Source organism: Salmo salar, chromosome ssa09, assembly GCF_905237065.1.
Source record: "Salmo salar chromosome ssa09, Ssal_v3.1, whole genome shotgun sequence".
Taxonomy (NCBI): domain Eukaryota; kingdom Metazoa; phylum Chordata; class Actinopteri; order Salmoniformes; family Salmonidae; genus Salmo; species Salmo salar.
Window position 1 is genome coordinate 73,120,552 of NC_059450.1, and position 23,349 is coordinate 73,143,900.

Here is a 23,349-nt window from a genome sequence, read left to right on the forward strand (position 1 = left end):
CACTAACACACACACTAACACACACACTAACACACCCACTAACACACACACTAACACACACACTAACACACACACTAACACACACACTAACACCCACACTAACACACACACTAACACACCCACTAACACACACACTAACACACACACTAACACACCCACTAACACACACACACTAACACACACACACTAACACACACACTAACACACACACTAACACACACACTGACACACACACACTAACACACACACTAACACACACACTAACACACACTAACACACACACTAACACACACACTAACACACACACTAACACACTCACTAACACACACACACTAACACACACACTAACACACACACTAACACACACACACTAACACACACACTAACACACCCACTAACACACACACTAACACACACACTAACACACACACTAACACACACACTAACACACACACTAACACACACACTAACACACACTAACACACACACTAACACACACACTAACACACACACTAACACACACTAACACACACACTAACACACACACTAACACACACACTAACACACACACTGACACACACACTAACACACACACTAACACACACACTAACACACACACACTAACACACACACTAACACACACACTAACACACACACTAACACACACACTGACACACACACTGACACACACTAACACACACACTAACACACACACTAACACACACACTAACACACACACTAACACACACACTGACACACACTAACACACACACTAACACACACACTAACACACACACTGACACACACACTGACACACACTAACACACACACTAACACACACACTAACACACACACTAACACACACACTAACACACACACTAACACACCCACTAACACACACACTAACACACACACTAACACACCCACTAACACACCCACTAACACACACACTAACACACACACTAACACACACACTAACACACACACACTAACACACACACTAACACACACACACTAACACACACACACTAACACACACACACTAACACACACACTAACACACACACACTAACACACACACTAACACACCCACTAACACACACACTAACACACACACTAACACACACACACTAACACACACACACTAACACACACACACTAACACACACACTAACACACACACTGACACACAGTAACACACCCACTAACACACACACTAACACACACACTAACACACCCACTAACACACACACTAACACACACACTAACACACACACTAACACACACACACTAACACACACACTAACACACACACTAACACACACACTAACACACACACACTAACACACACACTAACACACACACTAACACACACACACTAACACACACACTAACACACACACTGACACACACTAACACACCCACTAACACACACACTAACACACACACTAACACACACACACTAACACACACACTAACACACACACTAACACACACACTAACACACACTAACACACACTAACACACCCACTAACACACCCACAAACACACACACTAACACACCCACTAACACACCCACTAACACACACACACTAACACACACACACTAACACACACACTAACACACACACTAACATACACACACTAACACACCCACTAACACACACACTAACACACACACTGACACACACACACTAACACACACACTAACACACCCACTAACACACACACTAACACACACACTAACACACACACTAACACACCCACTAACACACACACTAACACACACACACTAACACACACACTAACACACACACTAACACACACACTAACACACACACTAACACACACACTAACACACACTAACACACACACTAACACACACACTAACACACACTAACACACACACTAACACACACACTAACACACACACTAACACACACACTAACACACACACTCTCTAACACACACACTAACATACACACTAACACACACACTAACACACACACTAACACACACACTAACACACACACTAACACACACACACTAACACACACACACTAACACACACACTAACACACACACTAACACACACACTAACACACCCACTAACACACACACACTAACACACACACTAACACACACACTAACACACACACTAACATACACACTAACACACACACTAACACACACACACTAACACACACACTAACACACACACTAACACACACACTAACACACACACTGACACACACACTAACACACACACTAACACAGACACACTCTCTCACACACTAACACACACACTAACACACACACTAACACACCCACTAACACACACACTAACACACACACTAACACACACACTAACACACACACTAACACACACACTAACACACACTCTAACACACACTCTAACACACACTAACATACACACTCAAGCAGAAACATACACACTAACATACACACTAACACACACACTAACATACACACACAGAGAGAGAGAATACATGCCCATTCACTCAACAGTATGAAACAATGGGTGTTTGTTTCAAAATAAATAAACATGAGTAGGCTACTCATCACCTTCTCCTCCCAGACACGCTCTAATTTCAGGACGCACAGGCACATACACACACGCACATACGCACGCACGCACACACACACACACACACACACACACACACACACACACACACACACACACACACATCAACACCCTAGAACAAATCTCCCTTGGTACCCACCTTCTTGCTCCCTCTCTCTCCCTGCCCCTCCTGGTTAATAAGACAGCCAGCCAGCCAGCCAGCCAGCCAGACAGACAGACAGACAGACAGACAGCCAGCCAGACAGACAGACAGACAGACAGACAGACAGACAGACAGACAGACAGACAGACAGACAGACAGACAGACAGACAGACAGACAGACAGACAGACAGACAGACAGACAGACAGACAGACAGACAGACAGACAGACAGACTCATCATACCCCATTTATCTACAATCAGGATGCGAATGTTCTGTCTCTTTATTTACCAACCGTTTACTAGTTATTAATAATGTAGAGCATTCGGTTATCATACCCTCTGGACATGTTGCTTCTCATTAAAGGAAATGTAATGAGGAATAGTCTGGGTGATTCCATGCAGCAGAATTCCAGTGTAATTGAGGAGACTGAATACTCGTGTGTGTGTGTGTGTGTATTTGTGTAGGGGTGTTTGTGTTTTTGCTTGTGTGCAAGCCTCGTGTCTTCATTGCTAATTGTTTCATTGCCCCCTCTGCGGGTCCTCCACTGGCCCATCCCGGCAGTATAGTGAGCAAAGAGAGGAGGAAATTATGCCGTTGGTCTATGACATCAGCATATTTCACACCTCAGAGGAATAATTAGGAATGATCAATTTCACACTGCATGTCCCTACTGAGCATGCTCTATTTGAGGTCTGACTCCACTCAGAGTGGGTCAATGGGAGAGATGGATATGGCCAGATATGGGTCAGCTAACATTTACTTAAAGAACAATGATAGTATATAGCTAACGTTACGGAAAAGACAGACAGCGAGGCACCTTGATGAGACCACGCTGCCTGATGTCTCGATGTCTCGATGTCAGGATGTCTTGATGTCTTGATGTCTTGATGTCAGGATGTCTTGATGTCTTGATGTCTTGATGTCAGGATGTCAGGATGTCAGGATGTCTTGATGTCATGATGTCATGATGTCATGATGTCTTGATGTCATGATGTCATGATGTCTCGATGTCTCGATGTCTCGATGTCTCGATGTCATGATGTCTTGATGTCAGGATGTCTTGATGTCATGATGTCATGATGCTTGATGTCTTGATGTCATGATGTCAGGATGTCTTGATGTCATGATGTCAGGATGTCATGATGTCATGATGTCTTGATGTCTTGATGTCATGATGTCAGGATGTTGTTTTTCTAAATCACTTTCTTTGAAAGTGCTATATAAGTTGATGACAATATATGAAGGCACTTACCCTCCTGACATAGTTAAATAACCACGAGGCAGGGCTATATTGGAATGTTGATAGGTCACTAAGTGCTGAGTAGATATGAAATCCCTTTTCCCTGGTGAACGGCTACAACGCCACAACACGTACTCATTATTATCTTTTAGGACTTTGTGCATCTGAAAGTGTGGGATATGAAAGCATCTCGTCTGCTTGAGTTTCATTTGTTAAGGGAGTGTAGTTCAGCTGTGTCTTCGTACGCTTTACAGTGGCCAGAAAAAGTATGTGTACCCTTTGGAATTATCTGGATTTCTGCATGAATTGGTAATCAAATTTGATATGATCGTCATCTAAGTGACAACAAGAGACAAACGTAGTCTGCTTAAACTAATCACACACAAATGATTGTATTTTTCTTGTCTATGTTGAATACATTATTTAAATATTCACAGTGTAGGTTGGAAAAAGTATGTGAACCCCTAGGCTAATGACTTCTCCATTAGCTAACTGGAGTCAGGAGTCAGCTAACCTGGAGTCCAATCAATGAGACGAGATTGGAGACGCTGGTTAGAGCTACTCTGCCCAAATAAAAAAAACACTCACAAAATGTGATTTTGCTATTCACAAGAAGCTTTGCCTGATGTGAACCATGCCTCAAACAAAAGAGATCTCAGAAGACCTAAAGAACTGTTGACTTGCATAAATGTCACGTCCTGACCAGCAGATGGAGCTATTGTATTAGTTTTGGGGTCAGGACGTGGCAGTTTTGTGTGTGTGAATGTTTGTGTTGGTGATTGGGACTTCCAATTGAAGGCAGGTGTGTTGAGTTGCCTTTGATTGGGAGTCCTATATAGGTGTGTGTGTTTTTCTTTGGGGTTGTGGGTAGTTGTTCTTGCACTGCGTTTTTGTATGCCTGTAAGACTGTTCCTGTCCTGTGTATTGTTTTTCCAGTGGATGCTTTACTCCTTTTTTTTTTATTAAAATATGAGCATCCATATTCCCGCTGCAGTTTGGTCTATTCAACAAGGCTATTTTTGTGACAGAACTACCCACCACCAAAGGACCAAGCAGCGGAAGAGGAGGAAGCCACAGGAGGACTATTGGAAGCAGCGTGCTCGGGAGGAGATGGATTCCTGGTCGCTGGAAGTATTGGAGGAGAGGATTGACTGGACATGGGAGCAGTTGCGGGCCCACTGTGACAACCTGCCTGGGAGGCAGGTAGAACCCGAGAGGCAGCCCCAATAATTTTTTGGGGGGGGGCACAAGGGCTATTTGGCGGGGCGAGATTGGAGCCCCAGGCCAGCTCCCCGTACCCTTGTAGCGCAGACTGGACAGGTCCCGTGCTTTGGGGTTGGGGCTGTGGTGAGGCCTGGGATTTTCAGGCCGGTAGGCACAGTACCAGCCCCACGCATCAGGCGTCTAGTGCGTCAGCCCAGCCTCACCAGTCAAGAGTCACCTGAGCTGCCCGCCAGTCAAGAGTCACCTGAGCTGCTCGCCAGTCAAGAGTCACCTGAGCTGCCCGTCAGTCAAGAGTCACCTGAGCTGCCCACCAGTCGAGAGTCACCTGAGCTGCCCACCAGTCAAGAGTCGCCTGAGCTGCCCGCCAGTCGAGAGTCGCCTGAGCTGCCCGCCAGTCAAGAGTCGCCTGAGCTGCCCGCCAGTCAAGAGTCGCCTGAGCTGCCCGCCAGTCAAGAGTCGCCAGAGCTGCCTGCCAGTCAGGAGCTGCCAGAGCCGCTCGCTAGTCAGGAGCTGCCAGAGCGGCCCGCTAGTCAGGAGCTGCCAGAGCGGCCCGACTGCCCGGAGCTGCCAGAGTGGCCCGACTGCCCGCCAGTCGAGAGTCGCCTGAGCTGCCCGCCAGTCAAGAGTCGCCTGAGCTGCCCACCAGTCAAGAGTCGCCTGAGCTGCCCGCCAGTCAAGAGTCGCCTGAGCTGCCCGCCAGTCAAGAGTCCCGCTGCCAGAGTGGCCCGACTGCCCGGAGCTGCCGGAGTGGCCCGACTGCCCGGAGCTGCCAGAGTGGCCCGACTGCCCGGAGCTGCCAGAGTGGCCCGACTGCCCGGAGCTGCCCGAGTGGCCCGAGTGGCCCGCCTGTCCTCCGGCCCAGCCTGAGTGGCCCGCCTGTCCTCCGGCCCAGCCCGAGTGGCCCGCCTGTCCTCCGGCCCAGCCCGAGTGGCCCTCCTGTCCTCCGGCCCAGCCCGAGTGGCCCTCCTGTCCTCCGGCCCAGCCCGAGTGGCCCTCCTGTCCTCCGGCCCAGCCCGAGTGGCCCTCCTCTCCTCCGGCCCAGCCCGAGTGGTCCGTCTGCCAGGGTCAGCCCGAGTGGCCCGTCTGCCCGGCGCAGCTAGCGGCGCCACCGAAGTGGGCGACGCCGAAGGTGGAGCGAGGTCCACGTCCTGCACCTGAGCCACCTCCAGGATAGGTGGGTTAGGGAGGGAGGGTGTAGCACAGTGCCGTCGTTGACGGCAGCCACCCTCCCTTCCCTCCCTTATTGTTTAGGGGTTATTGTTTAACCTCTATGGGCTAGGTGGGACGCAAGCGTCCCACCCGTGGTGCACTCCATCAACAGCAAGTGCATTTCAAGAGCGGCAAATTTGAATCCAAATAAATGTCAAAATTCAAATTTTTCAAACATACAACTATTTTACACCCTTTGAAAGATAAACATCTCCTTAACCTCTATGGGCTAGGTGGGACGCAGGCGTCCCCCCCCGTGGTGCACTCCATCAACAGCAGGTGCATTTCAAGAGCGGCAAATTTGAATCCAAATAAATGTCAAAATTCAAATTTTTCAAACATACAACTATTTTACACCCTTTGAAAGATAAACATCTCCTTAATCTAACCACGTTTTACGATTTCAAAACGGTTTTACGGCGAAAGCATAAATTTAGAGTATGTTAGGACAGTACATTTACAAGAGTTGTGTGTAATGTTTTGTCAATTCAAAGACAGGGTCACCAAAACCATAAAACCAGCTAAAATGATGCACTAACCTTTTACAATCTCCATCAGATGACACTCCTAGGACATTATGTTAGACAATGCATGCATTTTTAGTTCTATCAAGTTCATATTTATATCCAAAAACAGCGTTTTACTATGGCATTGATGTTGAGGAAATCGTTTCCCTCCAATAACCGGCAGTCAAGTCAGCATCACAAATTAAATAATTAAAATTAGAAAACATTGGTAAAATATTATATTGTCATTTAAAGAATTATAGATTTACATCTCTTGAACGCAATCAACTTGCCAGATTTAAAAATAACCTTACTGGGAAATCACACTTTGCAATAATCTGAGCACTGCGCCCAGAAAAATACGCGTTGCGATACAGACTAGTCGTCATGTTGGGGAGATCTAAAATCGAAAATACTATGTAAATAATCCATTACCTTTGATTCTCTTCATCAGATGTCACTTCCAGGTATCACAGGTCCATAACGAATGTAGTTTTGTTCAAAAAAGCTCATCATTTATGTCCAAAAATCTCCGTCTTGTTAGCACATGATCTAAGCCCGCCGGACTTCACTTCATGAACGAGGGGAAAAATATATTTACGTTCGTTCAAACATGTCAAACGTTGTATAGCATAAATCATTAGGGCCTTTTTTAACCAGAACATGAATAATATTCAAGGTGGACGAATGCATACTCTTTTATAACGTATTGGAACGAGGGTACCCAACATGAACTCGCGCGCCAGGTGTCTAATGGGCCATCATCGTTCCATGGCTCTTGTTCGGTCAGATCTCCCTCCAGAAGACTCAAAACACTTTGTAAAGGCTGGTGACATCTAGTGGACGCAATAGGAAGTGCCAAAATATTCCTCAGCCCCTGTGTTTTTCAATGGCATAGGTTTAAAGGTAATATAACACATCAGGTATCCACTTCCTGTCAGAAAATGTCTCAGGGTTTTGCCTGCCAAATGAGTTCTGTTATACTCACAGACACCATTCAAACAGTTTTAGAAACTTTAGAGTGTTTTCTATCCATATATAATAAGTATATGCATATTCTATTTACTGGGTAGGATTAGTAACCAGATTAAATCGGGTACATTTTTTTTATCCAGCCGTGCAAATACTGCCCCCTAGCCCTAACAGGTTAATCTAACCACGTTTTACGATTTCAAAAAGGTTTTACGGCGAAAGCATAAATTTAGAGTATGTTAGGACAGTACATTTACAAGAGTTGTGTGTAATGTTGTGCCAATTCAAAGACAGGCGTCACCAAAACCATAAAATCAGCTAAAATTATGCACTAACCTTTTACAATCTCCAACAGATGACACTCCTAGGACATTGTGTTAGACAATGCATGCATTTTTAGTTCTATCAAGTTCATATTTATATCCAAAAACAGCGTTTTACTGTGGCGTTGATGTTCAGGAAATCGTTTCCCTCCAATAACCGGCATTCAAGTCAGCACCACAAATTAAATAATTAAAATTAGAAAACATTGGTAAAATATTATATTGTCATTTAAAGAATTATAGATTTACATCTCTTGAACGCAATCAACTTGCCAGATTTAAAAATAACCTTACTGGGAAATCACACTTTGCAATAATCTGAGCACTGCGCCCAGAAAAATACGCGTTGCGATACAGACTAGCCGCCATGTTGGGGAGATCTAAAATCGAAAATACTATGTAAATAATCCATTACCTTTGATTCTCTTCATCAGATGTCACTTCCAGGTATCACAGGTCCATAACGAATGTAGTTTTGTTCAAAAAGGCTCATCATTTATGTCCAAAAATCTCCGTCTTGTTAGCACATGATCTAAGCCCGCCGGACTTCACTTCATGAACGAGGGGAAAAAATATATTTACGTTCGTTCAAACATGTCAAACGTTGTATAGCATAAATCCTTAGGGCCTTTTTTAACCAGAACATGAATAATATTCAAGGTGGACGAATGCATTCTCTTTTATAACGTATTGGAACGAGGGTACCCAACATGAACTCGCGCGCCAGGTGTCTAATGGGCCATCATCGTTCCATGGCTCTTGTTCGGTCAGATCTCCCTCCAGAAGACTCAAAACACTTTGTAAAGGCTGGTGACATCTAGTGGAAGCAATAGGAAGTGCCAAAATATTCCTCAGCCCCTGTGTTTTTCAATGGCATAGGTTTAAAGGTAATACAACACATCAGATATCCACTTCCTGTCAGAATCTGTCTCAGGGTTTTGCCTGCCAAATGAGTTCTGTTATACTCACAGACACCATTCAAACAGTTTTAGAAACTTTAGGGTGTTTTCTATCCATATATAATAAGTATATGCATATTCTAGTTACTGGGTAGGATTAGTAACCAGATTAAATCGGGTACATTTTTTTATCCAGCCGTGCAAATACTGCCCCCTAGCCCTAACAGGTTAATTGGTTTTGTTGGGGATTTTTTGTTGTTGGTGTTTTCTGTTGGTAGGTGCATTCCGGGGTCTGCACCTTGGGGGGGGGTACTGTCACGTCCTGACCAGCAGATGGAGTTGTATTAGTTTTGGGGTCAGGACGTGGCAGTTTTGTGTGTGTGAATGTTTGTGTTGGTGATTGGGACTTCCAATTGAAGGCAGGTGTGTTGAGTTGCCTTTGATTGGGAGTCCTATATAGGTGTGTGTTTTTTTCTTTGGGGTTGTGGGTAGTTGTTCTTGCACTGCGTTTTTGAATGCCTGTAAGACTGTTCCTGTCGTGTGTATTGTTTTTCCTGTGGATGCTTTACTCCTTTTTTTAAATGAAAATATGAGCATCCATATTCCCGCTGCAGTTTGGTCTATTCAACACAGCTCTTTTTGTGACAATAAAGCTGGAAAGGGTTACAAAAGTATCTCTAAAGGCCTCGATGTTCATTAGTCCACGGTAAGACAAATTGTCTATAAATGGAGAAAGTTCAGCACTGTTGCTACTCTCCCTAGGAGTGGCCGTCCTGCAAAGATAACTGCAAGAGCACAACGCCGAATGCTCAATGAGGTTAAGAAGAATCCTAGAGTGTCAGCTAAAGTTTATCAAGACATTTTGCAGGAGAATGTTAGGTTATCTGTCCGCTAATAGAAGCTCAACAGAAGTTAGGTAATGCAACAGGACAACAACCCATTAGACAGATGTAAATCAACAACAGAATGGCTTGAACAGAAGAAAATACGCCTTCTGGAGTGGCCCAGTCAGTCCTGGCCTCAACCCGATTGAGATGCTGTGGCATGACCTCAAGAGAACGGTTCACACCAGACATCCCAAGAATATTGCTGAACTGAAACAGTTTTGTAAAGAGGAATGGTCCAAAATTCCTCCTGACTGTTGTGCAGGTCTGATCCGCAACTACAGAATACGTTTGGTTGAGGTTATTGCTGCCAAAGGAGGGTCAACCAGTTATTAAATTCAAGGGTTCACATACTTTTTCCACCCTACACTGTGAATGTTTACACGATGAATGTTTACACTGTGAATGTTTACACAGTGAATGTTTACACTGTGAATGTTTACACCCTTGAATGTTTACACTGTGAATGTTTACACGGTGAATGTTTACACGGTGAATGTTTACACGGTGTGTTCAAGAAAGACATGAAAACGTGTTATTAGTTTAAACAGACTGTGTTTGTCTTTTGTTGTGACCTAGATGAAGATCAGATCAAATTTTATGATCAATTTATGCAGAAGTCCAGGTAATTCCAAAGGGTTCACATACTTTTTCTTGCCACTGTATATACAAAAGTATGTGGACACCCCTTCAAATGAGTGGATTTGGCTATTTCAGCCACACCCATTGCTGACAGGTGTATAAAATTGAGCACACATGCAATCTCCATAGACAAACATTGGCAGTAGAATGGCCTTACTGAAGAGGTCAGTGACTTTCAACGTGGCACCGTCATAGGATGCCACCATTCCAACAAGTCAGTTCTGCAAATTTCTGCCCTGCTAGAGCTGCCCCAGTCAACTGTAAGTGCTGTTATTGTGAAGTGGAAATGTTTAGGAGCAACAGCTGGTAAGTGGTAGGCCACACAAGCTCACAAAATGGGACTGCCGAGTGCTGAAGCGCGTAGCACATAAAAATCATCTGTCCTCGGTTGCAACACTCACTACCAAGTTCCAAACTGCCTCTGGAAGCGACATCAGCACAAGAACTGTTCGTCGGGAGCTTCATGAAATGGGTTTCCATGGCTGAGCAGCCACACACAAGCCTAAGATCAGCATGCCTAATTCAAAGCGTCGGCTGGAGTGGTGTAAAGCTCGCCGCCAATGGACTCTGGAGCAGTGGAAACACGTTCTCTGAAGCGATCAATTACACTTCACCATCTGTCAGTCCGATGGACAAATTTGAGTTTGACAGATACCAGGAGAACGCTACCTGCCCCAATGCATAGTGCCAACTGTAAAGTTTGTTGGAGGAGGAATAAAGGTCTTGGGCTGTTTTTCATGGTTCGGTTTAGGCCCTTTAGTTACACTGAAGGGAAATCTTAACGCTACAGCATACAATGACATTCTAGATGATTCTGTGCTTCCAACTTTGTGGCAACAGTTTGGGGAAGGCCCTTTCCTGTTTCAGCATGACAATGCCCCTGTGGACAAAGCAAGGTCCATACAGAAATGGTTTGTCGATCGGTGTGGTAGAACTTGACTGGCCTGCACAGAGCCCTGACCTCAACCCCATACTTTTGAAAATGTAGTGTAGTTCAGTTTAGCTGTGTGTTCATAGTTCATTTTAGCTGTGAGTTTGTTAGAGTAGTTTGTAAATGTAGTGATTTTGGCTCAGCCAGGGTCAGGGTTCATCAGGCTTTTCAGTAGACTGTGACCCATAACCCCAAATCAGATGATTCTGCACTGTGTAGGAGATCAAGTTGAGTGTGTGTGTTAGGGCTACATAACTAATCAAATTCACATAGAAATCACATGTTGACATTTACAATACCAATATCCATCATCCTAGTTGTAGGATTCCAACAGTTCACCGAAATGTTTTGGTCCACATTGCAAGCCAAATCGCAATCGCAATATTTGGTTAAAAACAATGTGGCCCATATCGTGCAGCCCTTATGTGTGTGTGTGTCTGTGTATAACAGAGAGAGCAGTACGTACGTGCAAGAATGACTGATTCTTGTGCATGTAGACCCATACTGTTATGTGTCTGCTCTGGTCTCTCCTATTGTGACCTAGAAATCCTCTGATGTGGTCAGACCTGCCAAGTTATTATTTCTATTGGGCATAGAAGATTATGACTTCGGAATATGATGATGATTAATATTTCAAATCATGTTTCATGTTTCAAACTGAATGGAAATGGGACAGGAGCCTCTGCACCCAGGGCCTAATCCTGGGATTATACATAACCAAACGTCCGTAAACTCCTAACCGCTGTCTCTGGGTAACATACAAAAAATACACAAAAATAACCAGAAATCTGTTGATAGAGCAGAGCTCATTCGGTCCTGCATCATCAATGAACAGGAAAACAATGTGGCACAGTTATGCCCATCAGCTTGTGTGTGTGTGTGTGTGTGTGTGTGTGTGTGTGTGTGTGTGTGTGTGTGTGTGTGTGTGTGTGTGTGTGTGTGTGTGTGTGTGTGTGTGTGTGTGTGTGTGTGTGTGTGTGTGTGTGTGTGTGATAAATATATATAGAGAAAGCAATAGAGTGAGGAGAGGGGGCGCAAGAGGGGTAAAGAGAGGTGGGAGGGGGTTGTCTATTTTTCGAATGGTCCTCCCTGGTATACTGACATACAGTACCAGTCAAAAGTTTGAACACACCTACTCATTCAAAGGCTTTTCTTTATTTTTACTATTTTCTACATTGTAGAATAATAGTGAAGACATGAAAACTATGAAATAAAACATATGGAGTAACCAAAAAAGTGTTAAACAAATCTAAATATATTATATATTTGAGATGATTTAAAGTAGCCACCCTTTGCCTTGATGACAGCTTTGCACACTCTTTGCATTCTCTCAACCAGCTTCACCTGGAATGCTTTTCAAACAGTCTTGAAGGAGTTCCCACATATGTTGAGCACTTGTTGGCTGCTTTTCCTTCACTCTGCGGTCCAACTCATTGCAAACCATCTCAATTTGGTTGAGGACAGCTGATTGTGGAGGACAGGTCATGTGATGCAGCATTCCATTACTCTCCCTCTTGGTCAAATAGCCCTTACACAGCCTGGAGGTGTGTTGTGTCATTGTCCTGTTAAAAAAACAAATGGTAGTCCAACAAAACGCAAACCAGATGGGATGGTGTATGGCTGCAGAATGCTGCGGTAGCCATGCTGGTTAAGTGTGCCTTGAATTCTAAATAAAGCACCCCCACACCATCACACCTCCTCCCCCATGCTTCACGGTGGGAACCACACATGTGGAGATCATCCATTCACCTACTCTGCGTCTCACAAAGACATGGCGGTTGGAACCTAAAATCTCAAATTTGGACTCATCAGACCAAGGGACAGATTTCCACCAGTCTAATGTCCATTGCTCATGTTTCTTAGCCGAAGCAAATCTCTTTTTCTTATTGGTGTCCTTTAGTAATGGTTTCGTTGCAGCATATCGGCCATGAAGGCCTGATTCACGCAGTCTCTGAAAAGTTGATGTTGAGATGTATCTGTTACTTGAACTCTTTGAAGCATTTATTTGGGCTGCAATTTCTGAGGCTGGTAACTCTAATGAACTTATCCTCTGCAGCAGAGGTAACTCTGGGTCTTCCTTTCCTGTGGCGGTCCTCATGAGAGACAGTTTCATCATAGTGCTTGATAGTTTTTGCAACTGCACTTGAAGAAACTTTCAAAGTTCTTGAAATTTTCCGGATTGACTGACCTTCATGTCTTAAAACCTGTTGAGGACAGACGTTCCGCTAGCGGAACCCCGTTCCGCCTGCGGAACCCCTAGCCAACAGCCAATGGCATCGCACGGCGCGAAATACAAAACCAACTAAAATACCACAATTCAATTTTCTCAAACAATCAACTACACTGCTCAAAAAAATAAAGGGAACACTTAAACAACACAATGTAACTCCAAGTCAATCACGCTTCTGTGAAATCAAACTGTCCACTTAGGAAGCAACACTGATTGACAATAAATTTCACATGCTGTTGTGCAAATAGAATAGACAACAGGTGGAAATTATAGGCAAGTAGCAAGACACCCCCAATAAAGGAGTGGTTCTGCAGGTGGGGACCACAGACCACTTCTCAGTTCCTATGCTTCCTGGCTGATGATTTGGTCACTTTTGAATGCTGGCGGTGCTTTCACTCTAGTGGTAGCATGAGAGGGAGTCTACAACCCACACAAGTGGCTCAGGTAGTGCAGCTCATCCAGGATAGCACATCAATGCGAGCTGTGGCAAGAAGGTTTGCTGTGTCTGTCAGCGTAGTGTCCAGAGCATGGAGGCGCTACCAGGAGACAGGCCAGTACATCAGGAGACGTGGAGGAGGTCGTAGGAGGGAAACAACCCAGCAGCAGGACCGCTACCTCCGCCTTTGTGCAAGAAGGAGCACTGCCAGAGCCCTGCAAAATGACCTCCAGCAGGCCACAAATGTGCATGTCTCTGCTCAAACGGTCAGAAACAGACTCCATGAGGGTGGTATGAGGGCCCGACGTCCACAGGTGGGGGTTGTGCTTACAGCCCAACACCGTGCAGGACGTTTGGCATTTGCCAGAGAACACCAAGATTGGCAAATTCGCCACTGGTGCCCTGTGCTCTTCACAGATGAAAGCAGGTTCACACTGAGCACGTGACAGACGTAACAGTGTCTGGAGACTCCATGGAGAACGTTCTGCTGCCTGCAACATCCTCCAGCATGACCGGTTTGGCGGTGCGTCAGTCATGGTGTGGGGTGGCATTTCTTTGGGGGGCCGCACAGCCCTCCATGTGCTCGCCAGAGGTAGCCTGACTGCCATTAGGTACCGAGATGAGATCCTCAGACCCCTTGTGAGACCATATGCTGGTGCGGTTGGCCCTGGGTTCCTCCTAATGCAAGACAATGCTAGACCTCATGTGGCTGGAGTGTGTCAGCAGTTCCTGCAAGAGGAAGGCATTGATGCTATGGACTGGCCCACCCGTTCCCCAGACCTGAATCCAATTGAGCAGATCTGGGACATCATGTCTCGCTCCATCCACCAACGCCACGTTGCACCACAGACTGTCCAGGAGTTGGCGGATGCTTTAGTCCAGGTCTGGGAGGGGATCCCTCAGGAGACCATCCGCCACCTCATCAGGAGCATGCCCAGGCGTTGTAGGGAGGTCATACAGGCACGTGGAGGCCACACACACTACTGAGCCTCATTTTGACTTGTTTTAAGGACATTACATCAAAGTTGGATCAGCCTGTAGTGTGGTTTTCCACTTTAATTTTGAGTGTGACTCCAAATCCAGACCTCCATGGGTTGATAAGTTGGATTTCCATTGATTATTTTTGTGTGATTTTGTTGTCAGGACATTCAACTATGTAAAGAAAAAAGTATTTAATAAGATTATTTCTTTCATTCAGATCTAGGATGTGTTGTTTGTGTTCCCTTTATTTTTTTGAGCAGTATATTTTACAGCATTTTAAAGATAAGACTTTCGTTAATCTAACCACATTGTCCGATTTCAAAAAGGCTTTACAGTGAAAGCAAAACATTAGATTATGTTAGGAGAGTACATAGCCACAAATAATCACACAGCCATTTTCCAAGCAAGCATATATGTCACATAAACCCAAACCACAGCTAAATGCAGCACTAACCTTTGATGATCTTCATCAGATGACACTCCTAGGACATTATGTTATACAATACATGCATGTTTTGTTCAATCAAGTTCATATTTATATCAAAAAACTGCTTTTTACATTAGCATGTGATGTTCAGAACTAGCATACCCACCGAAAACTTCCGGTGAATTTACTAAATTACTCATGATAAACGTTGACAAAATACATAACAATTATTTTAAGAATTATAGATACAGAACTCCTTTATGCAATCGCTATGTCCTATTTTAAAATAGCTTTTCGGCGAAAGCACATTTTGCAATATTCTGAGTACATAGCTCGGCCATCACGGCTAGCTATTTTGACATCCGCCAACTTCGGGGTCACCTAAACTCAGAATTACTATTAGAAAAATTGGATTACCTTTGCTGTTCTTTGTCAGAATGCACTCCCAGGACTTCTACTTCAACAACAAATGTTGTTTTGGTTCCAAATAATCCATAGTTATATCCAAATAGCTATGTTTTGTTCGTGCATACTAATCATGTGCATATTCTAGTTTCTGGCCAGGAGTAGTAACCAGATTTAATCGGGTACGTTTTTTATCCGGATGTGAAAATACTGCCCCCTATCCCAAAGAAGTTAAAGTAACTGTTGTTTCTCTTTGCTTATTCGAGCTGTTCTTGCCATAATATGGACATGGTCATTTACCAAATAGGGCTATCTTCTGCATACCACCCCTACCTTGTCACAACACAACTAACTGGCTAAAACTCATTAACCTGTTATGGCTAGGGGGCAGTATTTTCACGGCTGGATAAAAAACGTACCCGATTTAATCTGGTTACTACTCCTGCCCAGTAACTAGAATATGCATATAATTATTTGCTTTGGATAGAAAACACTCCAAAGTTTCGAAAACTGTTTGAATGGTGTCTGTGAGTATAACAGAACTCAAATGGCAGGTCAAAACCTGAGAGATTCCTTTACAGGAAGTGGCCTGTCTGACCATTTCTTGAACTTCTTTGCCATCTCTGTCTTTTACAAAGGATCTCTGCTCTAACGTGACACTTCCTACGTCTTCCATGGGCGCTCAGAGCCCGGGAAAAACCTGAATGTCGTCATCCCAGCCCCAGGCTGAAACACATTATCGCCTTTCGCAAGTGGCCGATCAAGGGACTGTGGGCTTCGGCGCGTGCCCTGGCTGCCCCCGTCTTTGTGATTTTTCCTCTGTTTGCCGAAAAGGAGATTCCCGGTCGGAATATTATCGCTTTTTTACGAGATAAATTGCATAAAAATTGATTTTAAACAGCGGTTGACATGCTTCGAAGTACGGTAATGGAATATTTAGAATTTTTTTGTCACGAATTGCGCCATGCGCGCGACCCTGATTTACCATTTCGGATAGTGTCTGGGACGCACGAACAAAACGCCGCTATTCGGATATAACGATGGATTATTTTGGACCAAACCAACATTTGTTATTGAAGTAGCAGTCCTGGGAGTGCATTCTGACGAAGACAACAAAAGGTAATCAAACTTTTATAATAGTAAATCTGATTTTGGTGAAGGCTAAACTTGCCGGGTGTCTAAATAGCTAGCCCGTGATGGCTGGGCTATGTACTTAGAATATTGCAAAATGTGCTTTCACCAAAAAGCTATTTTAAAATCGGACATATCGAGTGCATAGAGGAGTTCTGTATCTATAATTCTTAAAATAATTGTTATGCTTTTTGTGAACGTTTATCGTGAGTAATTTAGTAAATTGTTAGCAAATTCCCGGAAGTTTGCGGGGGTATGCTAGTTCTGAACGTCACATGCTAATGTAAAAAGCTGTTTTTTTATATAAATATGAACTTGATTGAACAAAACATGCATGTATTGTTTAACATAATGTCCTAGGTGTGTCATCTGATGAAGATCATCAAAGGTTAGTGCTGCATTTAGCTGTATTCTGGGTTTTTGTGACATTATATGCTAGCTTGAAAAATGGGTGTCTGATTATTTCTGGCTTGGTACTCTGCTGACATAATCTAATGTTTTGCTTTCGCTGTAAAGCCTTTTTGAAATCGGACAGTGTGGTTATATAAAGGAGAGTCTTGTCTTTAAAATGCTGTGAAATAGTCATATGTTTGAAATATTGAAGTTTTTGTATTTTTGAGGAATTTGTAATTCATGCCACGCCTATCATTGGATATTGGAGCAGGTGTTCCGCTAGCGGAACGTCTAGATGTAAGAGGTTTTAAGACGGAAAGAAATTACACAAATTAACTTTTAGCAAGGCACATCTGTTAATTGACATGCATTCCAGGTGACTACCTCATGAAGCTGGTTGAGAGAATGCCAAGCGTGTGCAAAGCTGTCATCAAGGCAAAGGGTGTTTACTTTGAAGGAGATATAATATATATTTGATTTGTTTAAAACTTTTTTTGTTACTACATGATTCCATATTTGTTATTTCATAGTTTTGATTTTTTCACTATTATTCTACAACGTAGAAAATAGTACAAATAAAGAAGAACCCTGGAATGTGTAGGTGTGTCCAAACTTTTGACTGGTACTGTAGATGTTCTTAGTTAGACACATACAGTGTTGTGCCTATGTACCCTACAGTATTAAAGATCACTAGTAATGCTATAACAGTAAGTTATGGTCAGCCTTCCATTAATAGCAAGCCAAGGTGCCTTACTGGCTATATTGGGTAGAAATGGAATAGTTGTCACTGGGAATGTAGATAGATAGATAGATAGATAGATAGATAGATAGATAGATAGATAGATAGATAGATAGATAGATAGATAGATAGATAGATAGATAGATAGATAGATAGATAGATAGATAGATAGATAGATAGATAGATAGATAGATAGATAGATAGATAGATAGATAGATAGATAGATAGATAGATAGATAGATAGATAGATAGATAGATAGATAGATAGATAGATAGATAGATAGATAGATAGATAGATAGATAGATAGATAGATAGATAGATAGATAGATAGATAGATAGATAGATAGATAGATAGATAGATAGATAGATAGATAGATAGATAGATAGATAGATAGATAGATAGATGTCACTACACCTTCCTACTTCAGGCTTATGCTCCTGAGAGTGGGATGGAAGAGGGGAAAGACATAGAGAGATTGAAGGAGACTTTGTCATTCATAAGGGTTTGATGAAGGAGATAGAGAGAAATAGACTTAAGTCATTCATAAGGGTTTGATGCCTGCTGTTGGTTGGAGTGTATTACTCATTATCATGGCCTACATACATTAACTCTGAATTACTATTATTGCCGATTATGCGAACACACACACACACACACACACACACACACACACACACACACACACACACACACACACACACACACACACACACACACACACACACACACACTGATATATGTTTTTCCCAGCAACCTGACTGAGTTTTGAACTGCATAGGCTGCTAGTGCTGTCCATGGTGCTGAACGCTAAAACTACATTTTGCCTACAAGATACACCCCATTTTCAGAAATTCATGTGCAGTGTTGTTAAGTGTTTAGATTTGATTATTGGATTCGCGCTATCTGGTGGAACATGCATAATACACAGTACCTGCTGGTTTTGCAGGCAATTGCATTTCTACGCTTCATGATTGGACTATGTCACATTTTTCACCACTTGGCGTCACTGTTGACCGTTAGTGTGAGAAATGGTCACGGGCGTTAAGAGGCCCATCCCGCCTTCACAGGGTGAGGACATGTCTTGCTGCATTGTTACAAAGAGACGCAGGACGAGAAAGCGAACATTCGGCAGCTAGATCAGTCTGTTTATACCTTCTACAATTGCATCCGAATTTGACAAATAACTTCTTCAAAATCTTGATTGTTTTAAATATAATTTCATCTCTTTGGATCTATGCGTTGCTGACATTCGATGGAATGATGTCTTTACCGAACAGAAGGAGCTCTATTGTGACGTATGTAGTGCTTGTGCTGCTGGAGTGTTACTGGGAAGCGGTGTCTGCGCAGCTCTCTTATTCCGTCTCAGAGGAGGTAAACCCGGGGACTTCTGTGGGAAATATCGCTAAGGATCTAAACCTCAATGTCCAGGATTTGGAGTCGCGTATGTTTCAGATTGTCACCGGGTCCAAGAGAAAGTATTTCGAGGTAAATCTAAAGACTGGGGTTCTCTATGTGAATGAGAGGATAGACAGAGAGGAGCTCTGTGTGAAGGCTCCGAAATGTACAGTCAGTGTAGAGGCCGTTATAAACAGTCCGTTGAAGCTTTACCGTCTAGAAATCACTATTTTAGATGTTAATGATAATGCTCCGTCGTTTATTGAAAAATCACAAAGTATCAATATAGCAGAGAATGCATTACCTGGCTTGAGATTCGCCCTAGCAGAGGCAAATGATGCGGATGTGGGTAAGAATACTGTTAGTACATACATGCTTAGCCCTAATGAATACTTCGCTCTTGATATACACAAAGGAGGAGAAAGTGTGTCTGCTGAGTTAGTGCTGCAGAAAGCTTTAGACCGAGAGAAACAGCCCGTTATAAAGCTCACGCTGACGGCTGTTGATGGTGGCAACCCACCGAGGTCGGCCACATCAGAGATTGTAGTTAATGTTTTGGACATCAATGATAACGCTCCGGTTTTTAGTATCTCGTTGTATAAGACTCGACTTTTGGAGAACGTGGCAATAGGGACTGCAGTAATCACACTGAATGCGTCTGATGTCGATGAGGGCACAAACAGTGAAATGGTGTATTCGCTCAGAAGTAAAGGCCAAGATCACATATTAGATAGATTTCAAATCGATTCTAAAACGGGAACAATAACAGTTAAAGGTCATATAGATTTCGAAGAAAGTACTGCCTTTGAGATCCGTGCAGAAGCGAGTGACAGAGGCCAGCCCCCGATGGCAGCTCACTGTAAAGTGTTGGTAGAGGTGGTGGACCTCAACGACAATGCCCCTGAGATCACGGTGACGTCACTCTTAGACATAGTGAAGGAGAACGCCAAGATGGGCACTGCTATTGCTCTCGTGTCCGTCCTCGATAGAGATGGTGGCAAAAATGGAATAGTGAAGTGTGAAATTGCTAATGATGTCCCTTTTAAATTGGAGACAAACTATAAAAACTATTATTCTTTAGTGGTCGACGGGCCTCTGGACAGGGAGAGCGCTTCTCAGTATAATGTCACCATCACAGCTACTGATGAAGGGACCCCGCCTCTCTCCAGCACCAGCGTTATTACTGTACACGTTTCTGATGTAAATGACAACGCTCCTCGTTTCTCAGAACCGGTGATTAATGTTTATGTGAAAGAGAACAGTCCGGTAGGAGACGTCATTTTTACAATATCTGCTTTTGACTCAGATTCAGATGAAAATGCAAAGATGACGTATTCGTTATTAGATAAAAGTGTTTCAATATCATCATCTGTAAATATAAACTCGGATACTGGAGATATAATCAGTCTACAGTCTTTTAACTATGAGGAGATCAAAACTTTCCAGTTTAAAGTTCAGGCCACAGACTCTGGTGTTCCTCCACTCAGCAGCAACGTGACTGTGAACGTTTTTATCCTGGATGAGAATGACAACAGTCCTGGGATTCTCGCGCCCTATTCTGAACACGGCTCCGTTAACGCTGAGAACGTTCCCTATTCTGCTGAAGCGGGCTACTTTGTGGCCAAGATCAGGGCTGTAGACGCCGACTCTGGCTACAATGCGCTGCTTTCTTATCACATCTCTGAGCCCAAGGGAACCAACCTCTTCCGAATCGGAACCAGCAGCGGGGAACTGAGGACTAAGAGAAGAATGAGTGACAATGACCTGAAAACTCACCCTCTGGTCGTGTTGGTTTCTGATAACGGAGAACCCTCACTGTCAGCGACTGTGTCTATTGATGTAGTGGTGGTTGAAAGTACAGGTGAAATCCAGACTCAGTTCAGAAATGTACCGAGAAAGGAGGAGAACTTCTCTGATTTAAACCTGTATTTGTTGATCGCCATTTCCTCGGTATCAGTGATATTTTTACTGAGCCTCATCAGTTTAATAGCTGTAAAATGCCACAGGACAGAGGACAGTTTCAGAAGGTACAGCGCCCCAATGATCACCACACACCCTGACGGAAGCTGGTCTTACTCTAAATCTACTCAGCAGTATGACGTGTGTTTCAGCTCAGACACACTGAAGAGTGACGTAGTGGTTTTCCCCGCTCCGTATCCACCTGCAGATGCAGAACTGATCAGTATTAATGGAAATGACACGTTTAACAGGACTCAGACGTTACCCAACAAAGAGGAGGTAAGAACTGTAGTTTTAACACAGAAATTGGTTTTCCTTCTGTCCTTTGTCGCTTTGTTTTAATTTTCAATGTTTTTGGTTAACGTTGTTATTTGCTTCGTTATCTCATTTGAATGACATATTTAAGATGTTAAACTTCCTTGCTATTTTCCCACGTTGAAGAGAAAGTTGGACGCGCTGTCCATGGTGCTGAAACGATTCACCCTCTTTTGCAGGTTGTCGGAACTATAATTTAGCAGAAGAGCTAAGGGGTATCCTATGAAGCAAGCTAGATGTATTCAGGGTTTTCTAAAGCTAACCATATCCAGTTATCTTCACATTCCAGCTCAGGCTCCTTCCGTACTAGCACGGGAGATATTGCTCGTCCGCCTGCCGCTAATTGTAGCAGGCAGGCGCGTGCATATCGCACAAGGCTTTTCGAACGCAGAACTCTTCATTGAGACAATGGTGAAACATCAATCCATTGGCGAGTCAGAGCCACGTATTCTTTTTTGTAGTCTTTACTTACGTTTTTTTTTATTAGGCAGGTCAGTTAAGAACAAATGTTTATTTTGAATGACGGCCAAGGAACTGCCTTGTTCAGGGGCAGAAGGACAGACTTTTACCTTGTCAGCTCGGTGATTCGATCTTGCAACCTTCCGGTTACTAACCCAACGCTCTAACCACTAGGCTATCTGCAGCCCCACAGGTTGTGCACAGTTTACGCTGACTTTGGTGTGCTTATTAATGCAGAACCACAAGCACCTCTTTTTCCAACTCCTATCAATAAAATCTTTGTTTTAGGTGATACTAAAGTGTTACTAGCTAGGTCATCCAATTTGCAACAGATTTTCAGGCAAATATTCTAAAATCTGCATAAAACAACATTCCCACCAGAGATGTGTTTCAATCAAACTGACTTTTTGCGGATAAAAAGCTGTGCGTAATAATGTAGTGCACATAAAAATATATTTTTCTGTTAAATTCCCATGTACCGAATGAAAATAACAACCCTCATAGAGTCTAAGCCCTGTCTAAGCCGGAGTGCTTACTGCTTTTAGCCCATACAAATGCATTGAATAACAGATTCACTACATGGAGCAACAAATAGTCCCCAAAAAATCGAAAGGAAGTTTGTTCTGAAGTGTCTGTCCTTTATCTGAGAGATATAAGAAAAATCAGGAAAAAATATATACATTTTCTTTTTTACATGTATTTATCCCCTTATTTTTGTCCTTACACAGTCGCTATAAATACAGAACCAGTCAAAAGTTTGGACACACCTACTCATTCAAGGGGTTTTTCTGAAATTTTCTATTTTCTACATTGTAGAATAATAGTTAAGCCATCAAAACAATGTAATAACACATATGGAATTATGTAGTAACCAAAAAAGAGCTTTGCACACTCTT

The 23,349-nt window shown here is 43.3% G+C and overlaps 2 protein-coding genes across 4 annotated transcripts in view; both read left to right on the forward strand.

Moving 5' to 3' along the window:
- Positions 1 to 23,349, forward strand: part of LOC106611843 (protocadherin alpha-C2) — a 214,791-nt gene that overhangs the window by 80,253 nt on the left and 111,189 nt on the right. The window lies entirely within an intron of this gene.
- Positions 19,063 to 22,524, forward strand: LOC106611847 (protocadherin alpha-8-like). Its single transcript, XM_014212446.2, has one exon. The coding sequence runs from the start codon at positions 19,583 to 19,585 to the stop codon at positions 22,019 to 22,021; it is 2,439 nt and encodes an 812-aa protein (XP_014067921.1). The 5' UTR covers positions 19,063 to 19,582; the 3' UTR covers positions 22,022 to 22,524.